Source organism: Oncorhynchus gorbuscha, linkage group LG25 (genome assembly GCF_021184085.1).
Source record: "Oncorhynchus gorbuscha isolate QuinsamMale2020 ecotype Even-year linkage group LG25, OgorEven_v1.0, whole genome shotgun sequence".
NCBI classification, from domain to species: Eukaryota; Metazoa; Chordata; class Actinopteri; order Salmoniformes; family Salmonidae; genus Oncorhynchus; species Oncorhynchus gorbuscha.
In genome coordinates, this window is record NC_060197.1 from 17526301 (window position 1) to 17552979 (window position 26679).

The 26679-nt window shown below is 47.6% G+C and overlaps 1 protein-coding gene across 5 annotated transcripts in view; it reads left to right on the forward strand.

The window, feature by feature from the left end:
• The window catches only part of LOC124013743 (cadherin EGF LAG seven-pass G-type receptor 1-like), a 128367-nt gene that overhangs the window by 53127 nt on the left and 48561 nt on the right, over positions 1-26679 (forward strand). For all 5 annotated transcript variants that reach the window (XM_046328226.1, XM_046328225.1, XM_046328227.1 and 2 more), the window contains exons 2-7: positions 11785-11953; positions 12189-12369; positions 12675-12963; positions 14503-14725; positions 17177-17292; positions 18574-18662. In XM_046328226.1, coding sequence (XP_046184182.1) covers positions 11785-11953; positions 12189-12369; positions 12675-12963; positions 14503-14725; positions 17177-17292; positions 18574-18662 — 1067 coding nt within the window. The remainder of the gene's footprint in view (positions 1-11784; positions 11954-12188; positions 12370-12674; positions 12964-14502; positions 14726-17176; positions 17293-18573; positions 18663-26679) is intronic.

Consider the following 26679-nt stretch of genomic DNA (forward strand, 5'->3'; position numbering starts at 1 on the left):
TCGGCAGTGATTACCCCTGTCAGCTACAGTTTCATTGTTTCCTGCTCTCCTATCCTCTCCTCCCCACGCTCGCATAATAAACATCCACTTGGCAACTGCTAAGAACCTTTCCTTCGCCTCCTCATTGAATCTATTACTTTCCCTAACCAATCATCTCATGTCATGCATGTTGAATTCCCGAGTAATCGATAGATAGATTGATTCTAGTATGATTGTCTTTCCGTTCTGTCAGTCTGTAGGATATAATGGTCACTGTGGTAGAGGAGGTGAATTCCCCTGTTCTTCTTCTTATCACACAGACAGCAGGATGTCTGTAGGCCGCTGATATGTGATCCTGACATCCCAGTCTGTCTGCTCACAAACCCTTCTCCTGGACCCAGTTAGTTACCAAGTTCTTATAGGGAAAAGTTTCACTGTGTGTGTGTGTTTGTCTGCGAGAGAGAGAGAGAGAGAGAGAGAGAGAGAGAGAGAGAGAGAGAGAGAGAGAGAGAGAGAGAGAGAGAGAGAGAGAGAGAGAGAGAGAGAGAGAGAGAGAGAGAGAGAGAGAGAGAGAGAGAGAGAGAGAGAGAGAGAGAGATTAATTACACTTTCTCGAGCAGATTGATGAAAAAGCCAAACTGTTAGTGAGAGAGTGTGGGATTGACTCTACAGTCAAATAACCTGTTTGTTTGCTCTGTACCTGATAGGCCAGGGGCGGTTAGGTGTGTCACAGGGAAGGGGGTGCTGATATCACTCTAGACACCGATTGGTCGAGGTACAGTCGGTTTGGAATCATTGTTGGGATTCAAATATTTGAATGTTCGGAGAGAGAGAAAGGGGTCAGTTGGTCGCTTTGTGCCGTTTTCTCAGCGCCTGCTAAATAGGGCTCAGTTTTTACTGGTTTTCATTGGTCGCTGTACCTTTTAAAATGTTATTGCACAATAAAACGTGGTTGCCAGTAAAATAAAATAAAAGTCTTAATGTCTAGTATGCCTGTTAATTGTTGGCTTTCTTCAACACTTTTCCCCGTATTACCATCCTATTTGACTGTGGTAAATGTCAAAATGATTTAAACAATCACATTTCCACTGCAAACAAACCAATGCAGGGAAGGATTGGTCTTTGTGTGGAATGCAGAGGTTGTCCTTTCCTTTCCGCTGTCATAGTGATTTAGGAACGGAACATACCACTCTCTTCCTGCTGTAGGGGGAGGTTTGAATCCTCCCTCTGTCTCACACAGGTGAGGTTGACAGGTTTGCGAGGGGAACCTGTCGACTGTCGTACAGATGAGACGTCTGTCGTTTGTTTTACCACCCGCTCTGCTTCTTCCGTTATCTGTGAAAACACTGCTGTCGTTGTTGGATGGAGTAGGTGACCACCAGGGTTGTGCTCTGCTTCATTTTTAATTCGGTCAATTGACTTGAAAATCACCTGTTGTTTCTATGAGAATGTTTCAATTCATTACTAACATTTTAACATGCTTCCTGAATTGTGAGTTGAAAAACAATTTAACCGACACCATGATGACCACACTCTGTGACTGTCAGTCACAGACCGCAGACAGATAGTGACAGCAGTGTCATCGATCTCCAGAATGGGTGGGTGGGTGGATGGGTGGGGGCAGTCAGTGATATAGACAAGGGTGTTGTCACTCACTGTGACAGCTGGGGACCTTGGTGGAATGTCCCAGTGTCCCAGTGTCCAGCTCCATCATAGTTAAGTTGGCTTATAAACTACAGGGACTGGCTGGTGTCTCCCAGTCGGTTAACAGCCTTAGCACCTCCTGCCTCGTAAACAAGACGCTCCTAGACACTGACCTATGGCGAGTTTGGAGTTTGTCCCACTTTTGGTTAGGATTGGGGGAGTTATTGCTGACTAGATCTGTGTCTATGGATAACAGACTGCGGGTTTATTGCATTTTAGTAACCCAATAAACACATATGCAATCATCGCGTCTATGATTCATTCGCTGCCACAGCACGGCAGTTCACCGTCTGGATTCTTTAGCCCGAGATGACTAATAAAACAATGAGTGATACGCTGTGACGCTAATGAGTTTTACTGTTTGGATAATGTATTCATTTATTGACTTTAGCACTAGTATATCAGTCTCGTATCTTAATGATTATTGCTAGTTCATGAATGCTCGGCTTATCGTAGTTGCAACACACGGAATATTCAAGAAAACTGTAGCAACTGCTTCCAACAAATGTCATGGATCTTATTTCACCAATGTTTCAGACTCTATAGACCTTCGTCACGGCGTTTCATTGTGACACACTCAGATATACTTGTAAGCGGCATCTTTGTAATGTAGTGTGTGGTGTTTCATTGTTTCATATCACTATGGGATGGGTCCTGTCTTCTCCCATGTCACTCCCATGTAGTCCTGTTTACCCTCAGAGAACTCCACTTTCCATGGCGTCTGAATGTGACACACCCAGAGATGACTGGTTGTTATCTGCCCAGGGACACCCTGTGTGTGGACACCCTGTGTGTGTGTGTGTGTGTGTGTGTGTGTGTGTGTGTGTGTGTGTGTGTGTGTGTGTGTGTGCGTGCGTGCGTGCGTGCGTGCGTGCGTGCGTGCGTGCGTGCGTGCGTGCGTGCGTGCGTGCGGCGTGCGTGCGTGCGTGCGTGTGTGTTGCCCTCTCATTGATCCCGAATAGAACAGCTGCAGGGATATAAATAGCATCTCTCTCTCTCTCTCTTGGGATGCCACGGGAAAGACAGGAAAAAGATGGCAGTAAAACTCTTCCTGTATTTAACCCTGTTCTCCCGCGGTCTAAGGCACTGCATCTCAGTGCTTGAGGCGTCACTACAGAGTACAGACACCATGGTTCCAACCAGTACATGAGGGGAAACAGAGAGTTAAATACACAATGTAATTGATGGGATTGAAACCAGGTGTGATGGAAGACAAGACAAAACCAATGTAAAATGAAAAAAAGGATCAGAGATGGCTCGAAGATCGGTGACGCCGAACACCGCCCGAGGTACCGACTTCGGCAGAAGTCGTGACAGTAGGCCGTCATTGTAAATAAGAATTTGTTCTTAACTGACATGCCTAGTTAAAATAAGGTTACATTTTTAAATACAAATAAATAAATTAACAAAAAATGGTAGTAGCCTGTTGTCAACCCTCATTCCCCCAGCATTGTGTGTGGGGAGGAGTATGAGGGTTCAGTGGATCTATATAGTAACTTACCTAGAGAGTCAGGACTGTGTGCATGTACTTCATGGCCTATACAGTAGGCCTTTTCCCGCTTAGTTTACTCAGTGAGTGAATAGCTTAGATTGCCTTTTGAGTACACTGAGAATCGGTGATGAAACATTTGTCAAACACATCATTTATTCCACAAACAAGACGGCTTGAGCTGTACTCTCAACAGCAACGGGTTTAGAGTTGTACTGTTGTCTTAAGATGAGTGCCAACAGCTAGTGTCAGGGCTTACTTCATGGCGGCTTAAAGACAACACTCAACAGGTGACTGGAACCTCTTACACCTGCCTCCTGTATTGCGACTTTCTGTGGTGTGCGTGCGTGCGTGCGTGCGTGCGTGTGCGTGCGTGTTTTTGTCCGACCATCCCTGCTCGCATATGTGTTTGTGTTTCAATCAATCAGCTTCTAGACTACCATGTGCACTAACAGTGTGTTGTGCAGACAGACAGGCAGAGGGGACAGGTGGGGAGCGGACGACTGGGTAGGCTACTCTGTAATGGATGGCTAATGTAACAGTTACTCTGTGTGAGTAGAGCACAGTCTCTACAGTGAATTAAGGGAACGTGTGTGTGTGTGTGTGTGTGTGTGTGTGTGTGTGTGTGTGTGTGTGTGTGTGTGTGTGTGTGTGTGTGTGTGTGTGTGTGTGTGTGTGTGTGTGTGTGTGTGTGTGTGTGTGTGTGTGTGTGTGTGTGTGTGTGTGTGTGTGTGTGTGTGTGTGTGTGTGTTTGCGTGCGTGCGTGCGTGTGTGTGTCTGACCACATGGGGAGGGGGTGCTTTTGTGTGTACAAGTATATGTGGTGACTGTGGGTGTAACAGAGTGGAAAACATGGGCCTTGCTCTTCTCTGTCTGATAGTGATGGCACACTGGGCAACACTTTAGAGAAGAGGGAGAGAAGGAGGAGGCTGTGAGGAGACAACGGTATCAACACCCAGTCTGATGAACAGAGGCACTGACAGGGGAGGGAGCAGATAGCGGATATAGGAAGGGGGAGGCAGGGGTAGAGAGGGGTGTAGGGGTCCTGAGAAATGACCTAATTTGGGGGAGAGTGACTGACAAGGCACCTGCCCCTCAGCCGTCTCTCTCACACATGCATTCACATTGACTCAACAAGACTCCTGCAACCCGATCTCCCACTCAGAGACGTTTCAAAAGTATTTCAACTGCTGCAGCCACCTGTTGGCCATTCTCCTCCTACATCACAGCCCTATAGTCTCTCTCTGTATGCTTGGTGTTGAACATATAGACTAGCCCTATAGACTTTGTATGGATCAGTTAGAGTTAACAGTTTTGAGTTGCCAGCTCTCTCCCTATTATCCAGCATTATATCGAACGGGCCCATGCCGAAAGGCTCTACACGGAGTACACCAAACATTAGGAACAGCTTCCTAATATTGAGTTGCACCCCCTCTTTGCCCTCAGAACAGCCTCAGTTCGTTGGGGCATGGATTTTACAAGTTGTCGAAAGCGTTCCGCAGGGATGCCGGTCCATGTTGATTCCAATGCTTCCCACAGTTGTGTCAAGTTGGCTGGATGTCCTTGTGGTGGACCGTTCTTGATACACACACACACACAGGAAACTATTGAGCGTGAAAAACCCAGCAGCATTGCAGTTCTTGACACAAACTGGTGTGCCTGGCACCTACTACCATAAACCCCGTTCAAAGGCACTTAAACTTTTGTCTTGCCGATTCACCCCCTGAATGGCACACATACACAATCCATGTCTCAATGTCTCAAGATTCAAAAATGTATTCTTTAACCTGTACCCTCCCCTTCATCCACACTGATTGAAGTGGATTTAACAAGTGACATCAGTAAGGGATCATAGGTTTCACCTGGATTCACCTGGTCAGTCTGTCATGGAAAGAGCAGGTGTTCATAATGTTATGTACACTCAGTGTGTATGATATTTTGTCATGTTTTGTCTTAGATTGTCTTGTCATTTTGCTTTTCCCTCTGTTCATTTTCCCCCTGCTGGTCTTTTTAGGTTCGTTCCCCTCTTTCTCTCTTCCTCCCTCTCTCTCTTCTCTCTATCGCTCCGTTCCTGCTCCCAGCTGTTCCTATTCCCCTAATCAATCATTTAGTCTTCCCACACCTGTTCCCTATCTTTCCCCCTGATTAGAGTCCCTATTTCTCCCCTTGTTTTCCGTTTCTGCCCTGTCGGATCCTTGTCTATTGTTCACCGTGCTGTGTCTGTGTATCGCCCTGTCGTGTCGTGTTTCCCTCAGATGCTGCGTGGTGAGCAGGTGTCTGAGTCTGCTACGTTCAAGTGCCTTCCCGAGGCAACCTGCAGTTCTTGATCGAGTCTCCAGTCTGTTCTCGTCATTACGAGTGGAATTATGTTTTATGATTGTAGAATTACTTTACTGGATTAAAGACTCTGTTTCCAAGTCGCTTTTGGGTCCTCATTCACCTGCATGACAGAAGGATCCGACCAAAGAATGGACCCAGCGACTACAGACGCTCGTAACACTGCCGTCGAGATCCAGGGAGCCATGCTCGGCAGACACGAGCAGGAATTGTCTGCTGCTCGCCATGCCGTGGAGAACCTGGCCGCTCAGGTTTCCGACCTCTCTGGACAGTTCCAGAGTCTTCGTCTCGTGCCACCTGTTACTTCCTGGCCTGCCGAGCCTCCGGAACCTAGGGTTAATAACCCACCTTGCTACTCCGGGCAGCCCACGGAGTGCCGCTCCTTTCTCACCCAGTGTGATATTGTGTTCTCTCTCCAACCCAACACATACTCTAGAGAGAGAGCTCGGGTTGCTTACGTCATTTCACTCCTTACTGGCCGGGCTCGAGAGTGGGGCACAGCTATCTGGGAGGCAAGGGCTGATTGTTCAAACAATTACCAGAACTTTAAAGAGGAGATGATTCGGGTTTTTGACCGTTCAGTTTTTGGTAGGGAGGCTTCTAGGGCCCTGGCTTCCCTATGCCAAGGTGATCGATCCATAACGGATTACTCTATAGAGTTTCGCACTCTTGCTGCCTCTAGTGACTGGAACGAGCCGGCGCTGCTCGCTCGTTTTCTGGAGGGACTCCACGCAGTGGTCAAGGATGAGATTCTCTCTCGGGAGGTTCCTTCCAGTGTGGACTCTTTGATTGCTCTCGCCATCCGCATAGAACGACGGGTAGATCTTCGTCACCAAGCTCGTGGAAGAGAGCTCGCGTCAACGGTGTTTCCCTGCTCCGCATCGCAACCATCTCCCTCCTCTGGCTCAGAGACTGAGCCCATGCAGCTGGGAGGTATTCGCATCTCGACTAAGGAGAGGGAACGGAGGATCACCAACCGCCTGTGCCTCTATTGCGGATTTGATGGACATTTTGTCAATTCATGTCCAGTAAAAGGCCAGAGCTCATCAGTAAGCGGAGGGCTACTGGTGAGCGCTACTACTCAGGTCTCTTCATCTAGATCCTGTACTACTATGTCGGTCCATCTACGCTGGACCGGTTCGGTGCTACATGCAGTGCCTTGATTGACTCTGGGGCTGAGGGTTGTTTCATGGACGAAGCATGGGCTCGGAAACATGACATTCCTTTCAGACAGTTAGACAAGCCTACGCCCATGTTTGCCTTAGATGGTAGTCATCTTCCCAGTATCAGATTTGAGACACTACCTTTAACTCTCACAGTATCTGGTAACCACAGTGAGACTATTTATTTTTTGATTTTTCGTTCACCTTTTACACCTGTTGTTTTGGGTCATCCCTGGCTAGTATGTCATAATCCTTCTATTAATTGGTCTAGTAATTCTATCCTATCCTGGAACGTTTCTTGTCATGTGAAGTGTTTAATGTCTGCCATCCCTCCCATTTCTTCTGTCCCCACTTCTCAGGAGGAACCTGGCGATTTGACAGGAGTGCCGGAGGAATATCATGATCTGCGCACGTCTTCAGTCGGTCCCGAGCCAACTCCCTTCCTCCTCACCGGTCGTATGATTGTAGTATTGATCTCCTTCCGGGGACCACTCCTCCTCGGGGTAGACTATACTCTCTGTCGGCTCCCGAACGTAAGGCTCTCGAGGATTATTTATCTGTGTCTCTTGACGCCGGTACCATAGTGCCTTCTTCCTCTCCGGCCGGGGCGGGGTTCTTTTTGTTAAGAAAAGGACGGTACTCTGCGCCCCTGCGTGGATTATCGAGGGCTGAATGACATAACGGTTAAGAATCGTTATCCGCTTCCCCTTATGTCATCAGCCTTCGAGATTCTGCAGGGAGCCAGGTGCTTTACTAAGTTGGACCTTCGTAACGCTTACCATCTCGTGCGCATCAGAGAGGGGGACGAGTGGAAAACGGCGTTTAACACTCCGTTAGGGCATTTTGAGTACCGGGTTCTGCCGTTTGGTCTCGCCAATGCGCCAGCTGTTTTTCAGGCATTAGTTAATGATGTTCTGAGAGACATGCTGAACATCTTTGTTTTTGTCTATCTTGACGATATCCTGATTTTTTCACCGTCACTCGAGATTGATGTTCAGCACGTTCGACGTGTTCTACAGCGCCTTTTAGAGAATTGTCTCTACGTGAAGGCTGAGAAGTGCTCTTTTCATGTCTCCTCCGTTACTTTTCTCGGTTCCGTTATTTCCGCTGAAGGCATTCAGATGGATTCCGCTAAGGTCCAAGCTGTCAGTGATTGGCCCGTTCCAAGGTCACGTGTCGAGTTGCAGCGCTTTCTAGGTTTCGCTAATTTCTATCGGCGTTTCATTCGTAATTTCGGTCAAGTTGCTGCCCCTCTCACAGCTCTTACTTCTGTCAAGACGTGTTTTAAGTGGTCCGGTTCCGCCCAGGGAGCTTTTGATCTTCTAAAAGAACGTTTTACGTCCGCTCCTATCCTCGTTACTCCTGACGTCACTAGACAATTCATTGTCGAGGTTGACGCTTCAGAGGTAGGCGTGGGAGCCATTCTATCCCAGCGCTTCCAGTCTGACGATAAGGTTCATCCTTGCGCTTATTTTTCTCATCGCCTGTCGCCATCTGAACGCAACTATGATGTGGGTAACCGCGAACTGCTCGCCATCCGCTTAGCCCTAGGCGAATGGCGACAGTGGTTGGAGGGGGCGACCGTTCCTTTTCTCGTTTGGACAGACCATAAGAACCTTGAGTACATCCGTTCTGCCAAACGACTTAATGCCCGTCAAGCTCGTTGGGCGTTGTTTTTCGCTCGTTTCGAGTTTGTGATTTCTTACCGTCCGGGTAGCAAAAACACCAAGCCTGATGCCTTATCCCGTCTGTTTAGTTTTTCTGTGGCTTCTACTGATCCCGAGGGGATTCTTCCTTATGGGCGTGTTGTCGGGTTGACAGTCTGGGGAATTGAAAGACAGGTTAAGCAAGCACTCACGCACACTGCGTCGCCTCTGTATGCGCTTGTCCTAGTAACCTCCTTTTCGTTCCTGTTTCCACTCGTCTGGCTGTTCTTCAGTGGGCTCACTCTGCCAAGTTAGCTGGTCATCCCGGTGTTCGAGGCACTCTTGCGTCTATTCGCCAGCGCTTTTGGTGGCCGACTCAGGAGCGTGACACGCGCCGTTTCGTGGCTGCTTGTTCGGACTGCGCGCAGACTAAGTCGGGTAACTCTCCTCCTGCCGGTCGTCTCAGACCGCTCCCCATTCCTTCTCGACCATGGTCTCACATCGCCCTAGACTTCATTACCGGTCTGCCTTTGTCTGCGGGGAAGACTGTGATTCTTACGGTTGTCGATAGGTTCTCTAAGGCGGCACATTTCATTCCCCTCGCTAAACTTCCTTCCGCTAAGGAGACGGCACAAATCATCATCGAGAATGTGTTCAGAATTCATGGCCTCCCGTTAGACGCCGTTTCAGACAGAGGCCCGCAATTCACGTCACAGTTTTGGAGGAAGTTCTGTCGTTTGATTGGTGCGTCCGTCAGTCTCTCTTCCGGGTTTCATCCCCAGTCTAACGGTCAAGCAGAGAGGGCCAATCAGACGATTGGTCGCATACTACGCAGCCTTTCTTTCAGAAACCCTGCGTCTTGGGCAGAACAGCTCCCCTGGGCAGAATACGCTCACAACTCGCTTCCTTCGTCTGCTACCGGGTTATCTCCGTTTCAGAGTAGTCTGGGTTACCAGCCTCCTCTGTTCTCATCCCAGCTTGCCGAGTCCAGCGTTCCCTCCGCTCAAGCGTTTGTCCAACGTTGTGAGCGCACCTGGAGGAGGGTGAGGTCTGCACTTTGCCGTTACAGGGCACAGACTGTGAGAGCCGCCAATAAACGTAGGATTAAGAGTCCAAGGTATTGTTGCGGCCAGAGAGTGTGGCTTTCCACTCGCAACCTTCCTCTTACGACAGCTTCTCGTAAGTTGACTCCAGCAGTTCATTGGTCCGTTCCGTGTCTCCCAGGTCGTCAATCCTGTCGCTGTGCGACTGCTTCTTCCGCGACATCTTCGTCGCGTCCATCCTGTCTTCCATGTCTCCTGTGTCAAGCCCTTTCTTCGCACCCCCGTTCGTCTTCCCTCCCCCCTCCCGTCCTTGTCGAGCGCACCTATTTACAAGGTACGTAGAATCATGGACATGCGTTCTCGGGGACGGGGTCACCAATACTTAGTGGATTGGGAGGGTTACGGTCCTGAGGAGAGGAGTTGGGTTCCGTCTCGGGACGTGCTGGACCGTTCACTTATTGATGATTTCCTCCGTTGCCGCCAGGATTCCTCCTCGAGTGCGCCAGGAGGCGCTCGGTGAGTGGGGGTACTGTCATGTTTTGTCTTAGATTGTCTTGTCATTTTGCTTTTCCCTCTGTTCATTTTCCCCCTGCTGGTCTTTTTAGGTTCGTTCCCCTCTTTCTCTCTTCCTCCCTCTCTCTCTTCTCTCTATCGCTCCGTTCCTGCTCCCAGCTGTTCCTATTCCCTAATCAATCATTTAGTCTTCCCACACCTGTTCCCTATCTTTCCCCCTGATTAGAGTCCCTATTTCTCCCCTTGTTTTCCGTTTCTGCCCTGTCGGATCCTTGTCTATTGTTCACCGTGCTGTGTCTGTGTATCGCCCTGTCGTGTCGTGTTTCCCTCAGATGCTGCGTGGTGAGCAGGTGTCTGAGTCTGCTACGTTCAAGTGCCTTCCCGAGGCAACCTGCAGTTCTTGATCGAGTCTCCAGTCTGTTCTCGTCATTACGAGTGGCATTATGTCTTATGATTGTAGAATTACTTTACTGGATTAAAGACTCTGTTTTCGCCAAGTCGCTTTTGGGTCCTCATTCACCTGCATGACATATTTAGGTTAGTAAGACTTAGCAGTTTTCAGTTGTTCCACAAGTTGAAATGACACATCAGATTTAATTACTTAGGAGTGGCTTTGAATCAGGTGGAATCACAACGAGACCTACTGACACCCACTTAACTCTGAACGCTGGCAGAGACTCAGGACGATATAAGCCAGTCCTTCCCATGTCTCACTGTAACTTCCATATTTGTCAGGAAATCGCTGTGAGCAGATCACGTCTCTCGTTTGGCGTTCACACTCTTGGACAGTACTTCTGTCCGGAGCCTTGGTCTAAGTAGTACACTACATATAGGGAGCAGGGTGCCATTTGGGATGCACCCCAGATCTCCTATGAGAATGATCCCTTAGGATTGAGATATTTACTGTTTGGATGTAAAGTGTGTTTGTGGACGAGAGGGGTAAAAATGCCTACACTTTCTTGTCATTGACAGGACAGGTTTGGCAAAATGCTTATTTATTCAAATGATATATCCCTACCAGTGACTGTCTACTTGATTTCATGTCTGATCGGGCCAATTAACTATTCAACGGTGGCAGGTAGCCTAGTGGGGCGGCAGGTAGCCTAGTGCAGCGGCAGGTAGCCTAGTGCAGCGGCAGGTAGCCTAGTGGGGCGGCAGGTAGCCTAGTGGGGCGGCAGGTAGCCTAGTGCGGCGGCAGGTAGCCTAGTGCGGCGGCAGGTAGCCTAGTGGGGCGGCAGGTAGCCTAGTGGGGCGGCAGGTAGCCTAGTGGGGCGGCAGGTAGCCTAGTGGGGCGGCAGGTAGCCTAGTGGGGCGGCAGGTAGCCTAGTGGTTAGAGTGTTGGGCCAGTAACCAAGAGGTTGCAAGATCAAATCCCTGTAAAAATATGTTGTTCTGCCCCTAAACAAGGCAGTTAACCCACTGTTCCCCGGTAGGCTGTCATTGTAAGAATTTGTTCTTAACTGACTTGCCTAGTTAAATAAAGGTTAAAAAAAAGACCTATTCAACAAAGTTCAACACCAGTCTTCATGTGGCTGAACTGTGGTTGACTCTACTTCTGCTCTGCAATAAATCCACTTAGATCAGCGTTTCCCACAACTGGGTCCTGGCGTCCCCCCCTGGGTGCACGTTTTGTTTTTTGCCCTGGCACTACACAGCTGCTTCAAATAACCAAGTCATCATCAAGCTGTGATTATTTCATTCAGCTGTGTAGTGCTAGGGCTAAAAACCAAAACGAGCCCCGGGACCCAGTTTGGGAAACGCTGACTTTGACAATGATCACTTCTACATGCTAAACAAATCTTTGCAAATCTTCATGGCTTCAATTATGTACAGTAGTTCTGGTCCGCCTTTTAACTGTTGCTCTGCTCTTTAGTTCATCCATTTAACCTTCCCTCTCCCCCCCTCTCCAGACGGAATCCATCAGGTCACAGCTCTGTGCACCCTGCGTGTCACCATAATCACAGACGACATGTTGACCAACAGCATCACGGTGCGCCTGGAGAACATGTCTCAGGAGCGCTTCCTGTCCCCTCTGCTGTCCCTCTTCCTGGAGGGTGTGGCAGCCGTGCTCTCCACCAGGTAATGTGTCTGCTCCTACTAAGGGTTCCAGGAAACCTGGTTGGAAGACTCGGTATCAGGAAGGAATAATAATCCTCCAACCGAGATTTCTGTCTAACCTGGGAATTTGGGGGGAAAGATATTGAAATGCTGTAACCCTACATGGTTAGTCTGTGTAGCATTCTGTTGCTGCTACGGTACTTCTGCTCCGTGTGATCACAAGACTCTCTACTCGCTATTGTCTACTCTCCACCAGCCGCCAGGCCGTCTTTGTGTTCAATATACAGAACGACACAGACGTGCGGGGCGCCATCCTCAACGTGACCTTCTCGGCGCTGCAGCCAGGGGGTCCCCCAGGGAGGTACTTCCCCTCCGAGGAGCTGCAGGAGCAGATCTACCTGAACCGCACCCTGCTCCGGCTAATATCATCACAGCAGGTTATTTGAATGAATCCCAAATCGACCCCTACCTACCCCATAGGCACTCCTATAGAACTGGGTCATGTACAGTTGTCACGAAATTGAAGAAAATGATCCGAAACTGGATGTTACTATCTGAACTTGTCGAATAATAAATGTTTGTTGTTGTTTTGAAAAGTTTAGCTACGGTGTGCCCTAATGAACACGACTCAGGTTTTCCCGATCTAAGTCAGCCACTGATTCGAAGGAAGGAACGAAAACCAGCAAACCCATTTCATTTTCTGGATTTGAGCAATTTCCTGATTAATTGTATTCCATTCCAGGTGCTTCCCTTCGACGACAACATCTGCCTGAGGGAGCCGTGTGAGAACTATATGAAGTGTGTGTCTGTGCTGAAGTTTGACAGCTCCCCGCCCTTCATCTCCTCCGACACGGTGCTGTTCCGGCCCATCCACCCCATCAACGGTCTGCGCTGCCGCTGTCCTGCAGGCTTCACCGGGGACTACTGCGAGACGGAGATAGACCTCTGCTACTCAGGACCCTGCAGGAACAACGGGAAGTGTCGCAGCCGAGAGGGAGGCTATACCTGCGAGTGTCAGGAAGACTTCACTGGTGAGTGGCTCCACTCTATGCTGTGTTATCCTTTGCTAGCCTGTTTTTTAAGCTCTTGCCAATGGTGTGGAAATGGCCATAGTAGTTGGCAAAGTAGCAGAAACAGATCTGGGACCAGGCTAATTTTTTACTCGGTCTCTAAAGTCACCCCATCCACCATCAGAGTGTAGCTTCCCATTTGGGTGACGCACGCATTTCATGGCAATCATTTTGGCTGCAGATCAACTCTGGTGTTTGCCAGCAGCAGGATGTGCCAACCCACTGATGATCCATCAACTACAAATGACCCCTTTACTAAATGGGAAAGCATGTGGTCTGTCTCAATGTGATTTATGTTTGAGATGAGGTTGGAATGATGTCTAGCTGGCTGCCCCAGGTACACTCTATAGTAGGCCCTACTCCCTACTCCTATCACTCTGTCTTTGTGTCTATGAGTGATGGCCGAGGGTCGGAGCTATCAGTTGCACTCGTGACGTTTTTATTATGGCGTTTGCAGGTCAACTGAACGGGAGCTTTCATCTGATAGTGATACCACATCTCTCCATCTCTCTGTCCCTACAATGGGGCCCGGTAGAATATAATGACAACCCCACCACTCCTTTCCTCTCTTTCCCTCCTTCACTTCCTTATCAGCTGTAATTACCTGATTATACCATCCTCCACCTCTCCGCTCCTCCAATGGGAGGCCTAGTCTTTGAAGGTCACAGTTCAACCTCAGCTAGTCAGGAGCCATTATGTGGCCGATGACAGCGGGGCATACTGTGTCTGCCTTGGGTTTCCACATTATTTCCACATTACAGGGAAACAGATCCTCCTAATTCTCCTCGGGAAAAAGGATTATACCGCAGAGAGAAGAGTCATTACCAGGGTCCAGACAGTGTCCGAGATCTGACGTTCTGGCATCCTGTGCCCCCCCTCCATCCCACGCATACCTGGCTGTCCCCACCCCTCCCCCCGGACAGATTTTGTCGGGATGATGGTTGACACAACACTGGAGCTGGAGTTGACGCCGATGGTTGGTGGCTGTCTTAGATAAGGAAACTGATGGACTCCAAGATGGAGTACCAGTCAGAGCCATGGGAGTCGGTCAGTGGAGGAATCAGGAATCTGCCTAGGCTGGCCCACTTTTGCATGCAAATTTGAGCCAGTCAGCCAGTTTCCTGTGGTCTCATAGACAGACAGTCTGTCAGTGGGAAACTGAGCTGTGTATCTGTGGTGGTGATGTCCAGACCAGTAGTTAGTCTCCATAACCCTAATTTCCTCCTTGGGCGCCGTATTAGTATGGCTGACCCTTTAAATAAGCATATTTCACTGCACCTATCCGGTGTATGTGACAATAAAACATGATTATTATTATTAGATTCTCCATGAGAACCATTCAGCGGAGCAATATGGAAACAGTGACGTCTGCTCAGTGTCTTCTGTGTTTCAGAAATGGGAAATGGGAATGCAGTCTATCAATATGACTTTGTGTGTGTCTGACCAGCTGTATATATCACTCTTAAACCTTACCGTCTCCCTCCTCCCTTCTCTCCCTAGGCGAGCAGTGTGAGGTGAACGCCCGGTCGGGGCGGTGTGTCCCGGGGGTGTGTAAGAACGGGGGGAAATGTGTGGACCTGCTGGTGGGGGGGTTCATGTGCCAGTGTCCCCCGGGAGAGTACGAGAAGCCTTACTGTGAGATGACCACCAGGTCCTTCCCTGGTCGGTCCTTCATCACCTTCAGAGGACTGCGACAGAGGTTCCACTTTACTGTCTCATTCATGTGAGTACTTGGAAACCATCTACTCTCTCTCTCTCTCTCTCTCTCTCTCTCTCTCTCTCTCTCTCTCTCTCTCTCTCTCTCTCTCTCTCTCTCTCTCTCTCTCTCTCTCTCTCTCTCTCTCTCTCTCTCTCTCTCTGTCTCAGCTCCCCATCTATGTCTACCCCCTCATCCTCTAGCTGAATCAATTGTACTATTCTCCCCATTTACTGTCTCTTCTCTCATCTCCTGTCGATCTTCACCTCACACACAACGACTACACAGACTAGGAGTGTTAACAGAGCGACATGCGTACTGTACATGTTTGCGTGTGTGGTATAAACTGTCATTTGGGTACAAGGAGGCTTGCACAAACAAACACACTTCACTCAGTTCAGTGTACCAGTTCAGTGGGGCATGTAGAGACATCTTTATTGTGTCGGAGCTCACACCAAAACCGCTTACATGTGTGTGTGTTCACGCTCGAATCTGTTGAAACTGCCGTATAGGAAAATGAGCTACAACACCTTTCATAACCATATTAGTCAAGGCAGGAACACAGAAATGGGAATGCAGGTCAAGTTCTTCGTCTCTCAAATGACTCCATATTCCCGGAACATAACCTATAGTAAACTACATTCTATGAGGCAGCCCTATGTGGCTCTGGTCAAAACTAGTACACTTGCACAATAGTGTAAATATTGTATCAGATCTGTTGCTAGTCCCATTTGAATTTCTAGGTGGGGTGAGGATCGTAAAAGTGGGTTGATGTGAAAAGCAGTGTGTGTGTCGGTGAGAAGCGGTAGAACAGGGTGAAAACAGGAAGCGCCCTGTGATGAGGTACTCTTATCTCTGTTTTCTTTTATCGGCTGTGTCTTCCTGCCCCCCTGCCCCCCTCCGCACCTCCCACTGCCCTGCTGGCATCTGGTGTCTGACTCTTGTGCCCTCTGTGCCCCTCATAGCATACACACAGGCAGACAAACACACGCACACACTATGGCAGGGGTTAAAAGGGAGATGGGCCACCAGGGCAGGGCATCTACTTCCTCCTTCCTGTCTCTAGACCACTGGTCTTACGACCACTTCCTTATTGTTCTTCAAGTCTCTCTTCCTCTTTTCTTCCTCAGGAATTTCTCACCCCTTCCTTACACACTTCTCCAACCCCAAATCCCACCTTTCATATATACTACATGACCAAAAGTATATGGACACCTTAATGCCCATGATTTTGGAACATTTCATTGCAAAATCATGGGCATTAATATGGATTTGGTCCCCCCGTTAGTTGCTATAAAAGCCTTTAATCTTCTGGGAAGGCTTTCCACTAGATGTTGGAGCTTTGCTGCGGGGACTTTGCTGCGGGGACTGGTTCACAGTCAGTGTTCCAATTCATCCCGAAGGTTGAGGTCAGGGCTTTGTGCTGGCCATTCAAGTTCTTCCACACTGATCTCGAGAAACCATTTCTTTATGGATCTCGTTTCATGGACGGGGGCATTGTCATACTGAAACAGAAAAGGGCCTTCCCCAAACTGTTGCCACAAAGTTGGAAGCGCATAATTGTCTAGAATGTCATTGTATGCTGTAGCGTTAAGATTTCCCTTCACTGGAACTAAGGGGCCTAGCCCGAAACATGAAAAACAGCCCTAGACCATTATTCCTCCTCCACCAAACTTTACAGTTGGCACTATCCACCGGACTGCCAGATAGGGAAGTGTGATGCATCACTCCAGAGAACATGTTTTCAGTGCTCCAGAGTCCAATGGCTGCAAGCTTTACACCACTCTAGCCGATGCTTGGCATGCTTGGCCATGGAAACCCATTTCATGAAGCTCCCGGCGAACAGTTCTTGTACTTCCAGGGGCAGCTTGGAACTCGGTAGTGTTTGTTGCAACCGAGGACAAACTATTTTTACGCACTACGTGCTTCAGCACTCCCGTACTGTGAGCTTGTATGGCCTACCACTTTGCGGTTGGGGCCTTTGTTGCTCCTAGATGTTTCCACTTCACAATAACTGCACTTGCAGTTGACTGGGGCAGCTCTAGCAGGCCAGAAATTTGATAAACCGACTTGTTCGTAAAGGTGGCATCCTATGACAGTGCCACGTTGAAAGTCACTGAGCTCTTCAGTAAGGCCATTCTACTGCCAATGTTTGTCTATGGAGATGACATGGCTGTGTGCTCGATTTTATACACCTGTCGGCAATGGATGTGGCTGAAATAGCCAAATCCACTAATTTGAAGGGGTGTCCACATACTTTTGTTTTTATAGTGTATCTTATCTGGCAGTTTGGGTTCGGGAAACAGACTCTGTGTCAGTCAACTATGCCACATACTGTAAAAACCTAATGAATAATCGTTCACAAAACAAATAATTTGGCTAACCATATTTGAGATGTCGGAATTGAATGGGTGCCATTTTGACACCAAATGTGCCTTTTACAATAAAAGTTTGACCCTGTGTCCATCTTGTCCCCAGGTTTGCCACCAGAGAGAGGAATGCCCTGCTGCTGTACAATGGGAGATTTAACGAGAAGCACGACTTTATCGCCTTGGAGATTATCGAGGAACAGATCCAACTCACCTTCTCTGCAGGTGAGCGGGCAACAGTGTGTGTGTCCATAGTAACAAATAATCATGCTCACACAAAGAGCTGGAAAATGACTTTCAAGTTTTTGTATTAACACTAGCTTGATTAATCAACTCCACTGTAATGATTTCATTAATGTGGCTTTCACAAACCTTGGTAAACACTCTTATCAGCTGAACTCCTTGACCAGTGTGAAACAAACAGTTCCAGGATTTCGTTAGAATGTGTTCTCTCAGTTGTCTGGCTGTGCTGCTGTGCTGTTAAACCTAGAGATGCATTGACTTTGGCTGTGTGAAAGGAATGAGTGTTTTCCTGTGGTCAGAGAGCAGCTGCTTCCCCGTAACAGAGCCTGGGCTGACTGATTCATGACAGTATAGACACTTAACAAGCCATAAAGACCAACTTACACCTTAGCCCTGCTCAGCCCCGCTCACACATGCTCATAAACAGAGGAGCAAAGACTGGGCCACAGCTTCCTCTGGCTCAAACACCAATGTGCACGCAAACAAACACAGCTCTTGTTGAATCCACTCCGCCGAGTGTGTCTCACTGCCATTGCCTAGGGAGCCCTGGAGTTTATACCACACAGCCAACGAGAAAAGGCAACGTCGTACTGCAGAAGTCATTGCGTTTTTCTGCTAAACACTGCTAAACACCATGACTAATGGCTCTGTGTAACACAGCTACGGTGTTGCGTTACTGCTGACTGAGTCAGTGGGTAAGTTCTTCCAGGGGAGCTCCTGCCCTTGGTATACAGTCAGTAAAAGCCCTGGGTAAATCCGGTGTGATTGTTGCTCTGCAGGCGTTGTGAATGAGAACCATCGATACGGTTGGGGAAAAGCCTGGTGTTCTTACAGTGAGTGTGATTTATGATGACTGTGTGAGCTGACTGGCCTTGTGAGTCTGGCTGCGTTTTTATTTCCCCATGTTGGAGTTTCATGTTTTAGCTTCATGAATGAGCGGAGGAGAGAAGTAGGTTTCCTTACGTTGATTTGAACTTCCACGTACTTAGGGACTGTAAAAAAAAGAAAAATAATAATGCATGTTGCAAATCATGTATTGTTTGTTAGTAGTGTCGTACGATGGCACTACTATAATAGGAGACATTTATCACCCTATTAAAGTAGAGCCTATAGGCCTGGCATGTAAGGTTATGTACATTCAACAGACAATATGGTATTGAATTAACCACAGCCTCTTTTCCATCTCTCTTGTCTTTCCTATCGTTCCTCTCTCCCTCTTTCCCTCTTTCCCTCTCTCCCCATCACTTTCTCTCCCTCCTCCAGGAGAGTCGAAGACCGTGGTCCATCCCTTTGTTCCCGGTGGGGTCAGTGATGGCCAGTGGCACTCTGTCCAGCTGCACTACTACAACAAGGTAAGACACCGTGTTTATCTCGCTGTCTCGTCTGGCTTGTTTGTTGCTGTACATAGAAACTGTAAACATATGTTGAAGACAAATATAATGGACACCCCAGATAACCTGGTTGATAGTCTGTTGATGTTTTGGCCACCTATAGATCATTTATTATGGACGATCGAAGTAAAGTGTGACTACATTTAAGTACCATATTCATATTTGGCATTTTATCAGGATCCCCATTAGCTGTTGCAAAAGCAGCTCCTCTTCCTGGGGTCCACACAAAGAAAAAACATAATACAGAACATCAATAGACAAGAACAGCTCAAGGACAGAACTACATACATTTTAATCATAATGATCATGATTATATCATGAAGATTGTATGAGTCGTGTGTGTGTCTGAGTTAACCATCATTTTATTACATGTGAACTGTTTGAACAGGGTGAAACACGGCTGTGATTTTCCTTACTCTCTGTATGAAAGCCAATCTTAAGGAGCATTATAAGGCTTATTTCATAGTGTGGATCAAATTCACCACCAAAGGTATATATTATGACAGTAAATTGCTGGGTGTTATTTTCCCACAAACTTCCATGGCCTCGGGCCCATTGAATTACAATAGCAGGCTGACAACATCTACCGCATCTAGCTCAAACTTATCTTATAGGTTATGCTTCGCTGAACATGAGAGAGTTTCTTAGCGCCAACTTTTAGACTCTTTTCCAACCGGTTTCCAGGAAAGCATATGTTACCTGGAAGGCATGTGCCTTGTGTTGAAGCTTTAGAATAGCCTCGTACATTTTTGTCACAAAAGACACCGGTTTCTTTATTTTCTGCCTGTCTTTGATTCCCGCTTTCCGAGCTTCCCTAACCCCGGTTTTATCAGATGTGAACTACTGCATTGTGATTGGCCAACCTCCTAGCAGGTTGGGAGACATCCAGGGTCTGGCTGTCTGATTGTGTGTGTGTGTGTGTGTGTGTGTGTGTGTGTGTGTGTGTGTGTGTGTGTGTGTGTGTGTGTGTGTGTGTGTGTGTGTGTGTGTGTGTGTGTGTGTGTGTGTGTGTGTGTGTGTGTGTGTGTGTGTGTGTGTGTGTGTGTGTGTGTGTGTGTGTGTGTGTGCATACGTACAGTGGAGTCCAAAATGAATTACACACATTTTGGACCCCACTGTATGTATCGTTTTGTTCAGCCCCCTCTTAAAGAGGACCTGCCTCTGTTCTGACTTTGCCAGGATTGCAGAAAACAATCTAGCATTTTGTTGCACTACCTATCAACTAGCCTTGTTTTCTACCAGGCATGCTGGCACTGACAAGCATTTGGTCTCAGAAATGTAAATAGATAAAGATGTTCTTTAGAGCAGCATGGCTGTTGTCATTGGTGTATTTAGGACAAATCCCAACCTTTCTCAATAGGAACCAGTTCTAAAGAGGATGGTTATTGTTAACGAGCGACATATCATGTAGCACTTTGTGGTTAGAGCGTTGGGCCAGTAACCGAAAGGTTGCTGGATCGAATCCCCGAGCTGACAAGGTAAAAATCTGTCGATTAAGGCAGCCCCCCGAACCTCTCTGATTCAGAGGAGTTTGGTTAAATGCGGAAGACACATTTCAGTTGAAGGCAGTTCCCTACTTCGTTCATCTCAATACAAGCACAGTGTTATTTGCACTGTACAAACTTAAGGAATGTTGGTTTTCATTGTTCTGTTTGTTGTACTGCGAGTGTTGTGGGGGTATAGTACCATGGGAACGAGTGATTAATTTCCCTGCCATTGCCAGTCTGGGCAGATTTCTTGTTTCTTAACCAAATCCTCCTCTTTCTTGCTGGTTTAGTTTCTCCCATGACTGGACTTGTCGCCTTTAAGCTGTTCTGTCGGCAGCGTAAAGCAAACCCAAACGCATACACACACACACACACGCACGCATGGGCGAGCTCACACGCACACTAGAGGCCTTCACGAGTCCAACAGACCTGAAATTCCGAGATCCGACCCGGTCCTAAATTCTGACCTTTTTCTCGGATCTGGGTCGGGTAGGTGTAACTAAACATGTATTATAGATTGGACCCGTCCTCTGTTAATTTAATGTGTGTGAGGTAATGACAACTTCGCAAGCTTGTTATGTATTCAGGCTACTGTTGATTGTGAAGATGGAGGCCTTTTCCATTTAAGTAAAACAATTCTCAGACAATGAGAATGTTCTCGGGGACAAGTTTTGAAATTGTACTGGACAAAGATGAGAAGAATGTTGGTGCGGCATTACTCTAACTGCACTGTCCAATTTACAGTAGCTATTACAGTGAAAGAATACCAGGAGAGGGCACAGTTTTGAACATGAAAATCAAATCAAATCAAATCAAATTTATTTATATAGCCCTTCGTACATCAGCTGATATCTCAAAGTGCTGTACAGAAACCCAGCCTAAAACCCCAAACAGCAAACAATGCAGGTGTAAAAGCACGGTGGCTAGGAAAAACTCCCTAGAAAGGCCAAAACCTAGGAAGAAACCTAGAGAGGAACCGGGCTATGTGGGGTGGCCAGTCCTCTTCTGGCTGTGCCGGGTAGAGATTATAACAGAAAATGACCAAGATGTTCAAATGTTCATAAATGACCAGCATGGTCAAATAATAATAAGGCAGAACAGTTGAAACTGGAGCAGCAGCACAGTCAGGTGGACTGGGGACAGCAAGGAGCCATCATGTCAGGTAGTCCTGGGGCACGGTCCTAGGGCTCAGGTCCTCCGAGAGAGAGAAAGAAAGAGAGAATTAGAGAGAGCATATGTGGGGTGGCCAGTCCTCTTCTGGCTGTGCCGGGTGGAGATTATAACAGAACGTGGCCAAGATGTTCAAATGTTCATAAATGACCAGCATGGTTGAATAATAGTAAGGCAGAACAGTTGAAACTGGAGCAGGAGCATGGCCAGGTGGACTGGGGACAGCAAGGAGTCCTCATGTCAGGTAGTCCTGGGACATGGTCCTAGGGCCCAGGCCAGTTGAAACTGGAGCAGCAGCATGGCCAGGTGGACTGGGGACAGCAAGGAGTCATCATGTCAGGTAGTCCTGGGGCATGGTTCTAGGGCTCAGGTCCTCCGAGAGAGAGAAAGAAGGAGAGAAGGAGAGAATTAGAGAACGCACACTTAGATTTACACAGGACACCGAATAGGACAGGAGAAGTACTCCAGATAAACAAACTGACCCTAGCCCCCCGACACATAAACTACTGCAGCATAAATACTGGAGGCTGAGAATGTTATTAATAAACAAATAAGGCACATTTGGGCAGTCTTGATACAGCATTTTGAACATAAATGCAATGGTTCATTGGATCAGCCTTAAACTTTGCACATACACTACTGTCTAAATAGCTCCTGGGCTGGAATAATACATTATGTCCTTTCTATTGCATTTCAAAGATAATGGTACAAACAAAAAAAACGGTTGTTATATTCTCCTACATTCCTTTCACATTTCCACACACTTCAACGTGTTTCCTTTCAAATGGTACCAAGAAAATGCATATCCTTGAGCTACAGGCAGTCAGATCTGGGTATGTCATTTTAGGCAAAAATCTTTTAATGAAGGGGCTGATCCTTAAGAGGGACTGTGTGAATGGACTGTGTGAAACTCGCTATTCAGGTTTGTTGCAATTTTCTAACTTTTATTTATGTCTGTGTCGGGAACATGGCACTGGCATATCTCGATCTTTCTCTCGATCTCTCTAGGGCTTCTCTTACTTTATATATACAGTACCAGTCAAAAGTTTGGACACAGCTACGCATTCCAGGGTTTTTCTTTATTCATCAAAACAAAATAACACATGGAATTATGTAGTAACCAAAAAAAGTGTTAAACATATCAAAATAGCCACAGTTTACTTTGATGACAGCTTTGCACACTCTTGGCATTCTCCCACGATGTAGTCACCTGGAATGTGCCTTGTTAAAGGTTCATTTGTGGAATCTGTTTGAGCCAATCAGTTGTGTTGTGACAAGGTAGGGGGGTATACAGACGATAAGCCCTATTTGGTAAAAGACCAAGTTCATATTATGGCAAGAACAGCTCAAATAAGCACATCACATCATTACTTTAAGACATGAAGTTCAGACAATCCGGAAAATTTCAATTACTTTGAAGGTTTCCTCAAGTGCGGTCGCAAAAACCATCAAGTGCTATGATGAAACTGGCTCTCATGAGGACCGCCACAGGAAAGGAAGACCCAGAGTTAACTCTGCTGCAGAGGATAACTTCAGTAGAGTTCAGTGCACCTCAGATTGCAGCCCAAATAAATGCTTCACAGAATTCAAGTAACAGACACATCTCAACATCAACTGTTCAGAAGAGACTGTGCGAATCAGGCCTTCATGGACGAATTGCTGCAAAGAAACCACGACTAAAGGACACCTATAAGAAAAAGAGATTTGCTTGGGCTAAGAAACACGAGCAAATAGACTGGTGGAAATCTTTCCAGACGCCTCACAAGTCCTCAACTGGCAGCTTCATTAAATAGTACCCGCAAAACACCAGTCTCAACGTCATCAGTGAAGAGGCAACTCCGGGATGCTGGCCTTCTAGGCAGTTGCAAAGCCATATCTCAGACTGGCAAATAAAAAGAAAAGATTAAGATGGGCAAAAGAACACAGACACTGGACAGAGGAATGCCTCTTCACTGGTACTGTCATGCTGGTGAAAGAATTGTGAAAAGCGACTTAACAGAAACAGAGTTTATTCTAAACTGGGAATAACAGACATCTTGTTCTCAATTGTGAATAACAGGAGAAGCTCCACAGACTGCAGGTCTTTCTATTCTGGCCGTCAGAGACACCTGCTCACACGCAGCATCTGATGAAGGCAAAAAACACGACAGGACAGGGCGAAACACAATTTCAGCACGGTGAATACTAAACAAGGAATAGACTTCAGGAACGGAACACAAAGGAATAAATAGGGACTCTAATCAGGGAAAGGATCTGGAACAGTTTGGGAAGACTAAATGATGATTAGGGAATAGGAACCTGGGAGCAGGAACGAACCCAGAAATGAGATGCTCCAGATACTCAACTAGTCTAAAGGCCCGATTTATTGCTTCTTTAATCAGACCAGCAGTTTTGGGGAGCTGGGACAAGACATGATAATAAATGACAAACATGACAGTTTTCCCAATGATCAATTACTGTCATGCAGGTGAAAGAGGACCCAAACGGCTTAACAGAAACAGAGTTTATTAATGCTCAAAACGGAATAACTGAAATCCTCTAGATTTGTAACCCTCCCAATCCACTGGAGTATTGGTGACCCCAGACTGCAGGTCGCATGTCCATGATCTTATGTACCTTGTAAACAGGTGCGCTCACGACAAGGACGGAGGGGGGGTACAAGAAACGGGGTGCGAAGGAAGGGCTTAACACAGGAGACATGGAAAACAGGATGGAGGACAAGATGTCGCGGAAGAAGCAATCACAGCATGGATTGAATACCTGGGAACACGGAACGGACAATGAACGGGACACAAAGGAATAAAGGTTGCGAGGGACTCTAATCAGGGGCAAAGGACTCTTAATCCTGGTGTGGGAAGACTAAATGTGATTAACGGAATAGTGAACACCTGGGAGCGCTCACAACGTTGGACAAACGAGAGCGGAGGGAGCTGGACTCGGAGGGGATGAGAACAGAGGAGGCTGGTAAAGAACCAAATAAGACCAGCAGACGGGAAACGAATAGCATGGGGAGCACTGCCCAAGACATGATTTCTAAAGAAAACTGACAGTATGCCCAATCGTCATTGGCCCTCCTGGACGCTAGACTGGGGATGAAACCCTGGAAGAGCAACGGAGGAAATCATAGATCAGAACTCCCTCCAAAACTGTGACGAGAAAGAACCCCTCTGTCTCCTCAGGAGGCCATGAATTCTGAATACATTCTCAAAATGAAACTGTGCCGTACTCCTTAAAAAAAAATGAGAACTGAAATGGACAGACTGAGAACCAAGGGCAGGGACAAGAACAGTCTTCCCCGAGACAAAGAGACCGATGAAGTCTAAGGCGAACAGACTGAGACCATGGTCGAGAAGACCAGGGAGCAGAACCGCAGGAAAAAAGTTACCAGACTTCTTCTGCGCGCAGTCTGAACAAGCAGCCACGAAACGGCGCGTGTCACGCTCCTGAGTCGGCCACCAAAAGCGCTGGCGAATAGACGCAAGAGTGCCTCGAACACCGGGATGACCAGCTAACTTGGCAGAGTGAGCCCACTGAAGAACAGCCAGACGAGTGGAAACAGGAACCAAAAGGAGGTTACTAGGACAAGCGCGCGGCGACGCAGTGTGCGTGAGTGCTTGCTTAACCTGTCTTTCAATTCCCCAGACTGTCAACCCGACAACACGCCCATAAGGAAGAATCCCCTCGAGATCAGTAGAAGCCACAGAAGAACTAAACAGACGGGATAAGGCATCAGGCTTGGTGTTCTTGCTACCCGGACAGTAAGAAATCACAAACTCGAAACGAGCGAAAAACAACGCCCAACGAGCTTGACGGGCATTAAGTCGTTTGGCAGAACGGATGTACTCAAGGTTCTTATGGTTTTGTCCAAACGACAAAAGGAACGGTCGCCCCCTCCAACCACTGTCGCCATTCGCCTAGGGCTAAGCGGATGGCGAGCAGTTCACGGTTACCCACATCATAGTTGCGCTCAGATGGCGACAGGCGATGAGAAAAATAAGCGCAAGGATGAACCTTATCGTCAGACTGGAAGCGCTGGGATAGAATGGCTCCCACGCCTACCTCTGAAGCGTCAACCTCGACAATGAATTGTCTAGTGACGTCAGGAGTAACGAGGATAGGAGCGGACGTAAAACGTTCTTTAAGAAGATCAAAAGCTCCCTGGACGGAACCGGACCACTTAAAACACGTCTTGACAGAAGTAAGAGCTGTGAGAGGGGCAGCAACTTGACCGAAATTACGAATGAAACGCCGATAGAAATTAGCGAAACCTAAAAAGCGCTGCAACTCGACACGTGACCTTGGAACGGGCCAATCACTGACAGCTTGGACCTTAGCGGAATCCATCTGAATGCCTTCAGCGGAAATAACGGAACCGAGAAAAGTAACGGAGGAGACATGAAAAGAGCACTTCTCAGCCTTTACGTAGAGACAATTCTCTAAAAGGCGCTGTAGAACACGTCGAACGTGCTGAACATGAATCTCGAGTGACGGAGAAAAAATCAGGATATCGTCAAGATAGACAAAAACAAAAATGTTCAGCATGTCTCTCAGAACATCATTAACTAATGCCTGAAAAACAGCTGGCGCATTGGCGAGACCGAACGGCAGAACCCGGTACTCAAAATGCCCTAACGGAGTGTTAAACGCCGTTTTCCACTCGTCCCCCTCTCTGATGCGCACGAGATGGTAAGCGTTACGAAGGTCCAACTTAGTAAAGCACCTGGCTCCCTGCAGAATCTCGAAGGCTGATGACATAAGGGGAAGCGGATAACGATTCTTAACCGTTATGTCATTCAGCCCTCGATAATCCACGCAGGGGCGCAGAGTACCGTCCTTCTTCTTAACAAAAAGAACCCCGCCCCGGCCGGAGAAGAAGAAGGCACTATGGTACCGGCGTCAAGAGACACAGACAAATAATCCTCGAGAGCCTTACGTTCGGGAGCCGACAGAGAGTATAGTCTACCTCGAGGAGGCGTGGTCCCTGGAAGGAGATCAATACTACAATCATACGACCGGTGAGGAGGAAGGGAGTTGGCTCGGGACCGACTGAAGACCGTGCGCAGATCATGATATTCCTCCGGCACTCCTGTCAAATCGCCAGGTTCCTCCTGAGAAGTAGGGAGAGAAGAAACGGGAGGGATGGCAGACATTAAACACTTCACATGACAAGAAACGTTCCAGGATAGGATAGAATTACTAGACCAATTAATAGAAGGATTATGACATACTAGCCAGGGATGACCCAAAACAACAGGTGTAAACGGTGAACGGAAAATCAAAAAAGAAATAGTCTCACTGTGGTTACCAGATACTGTGAGAGT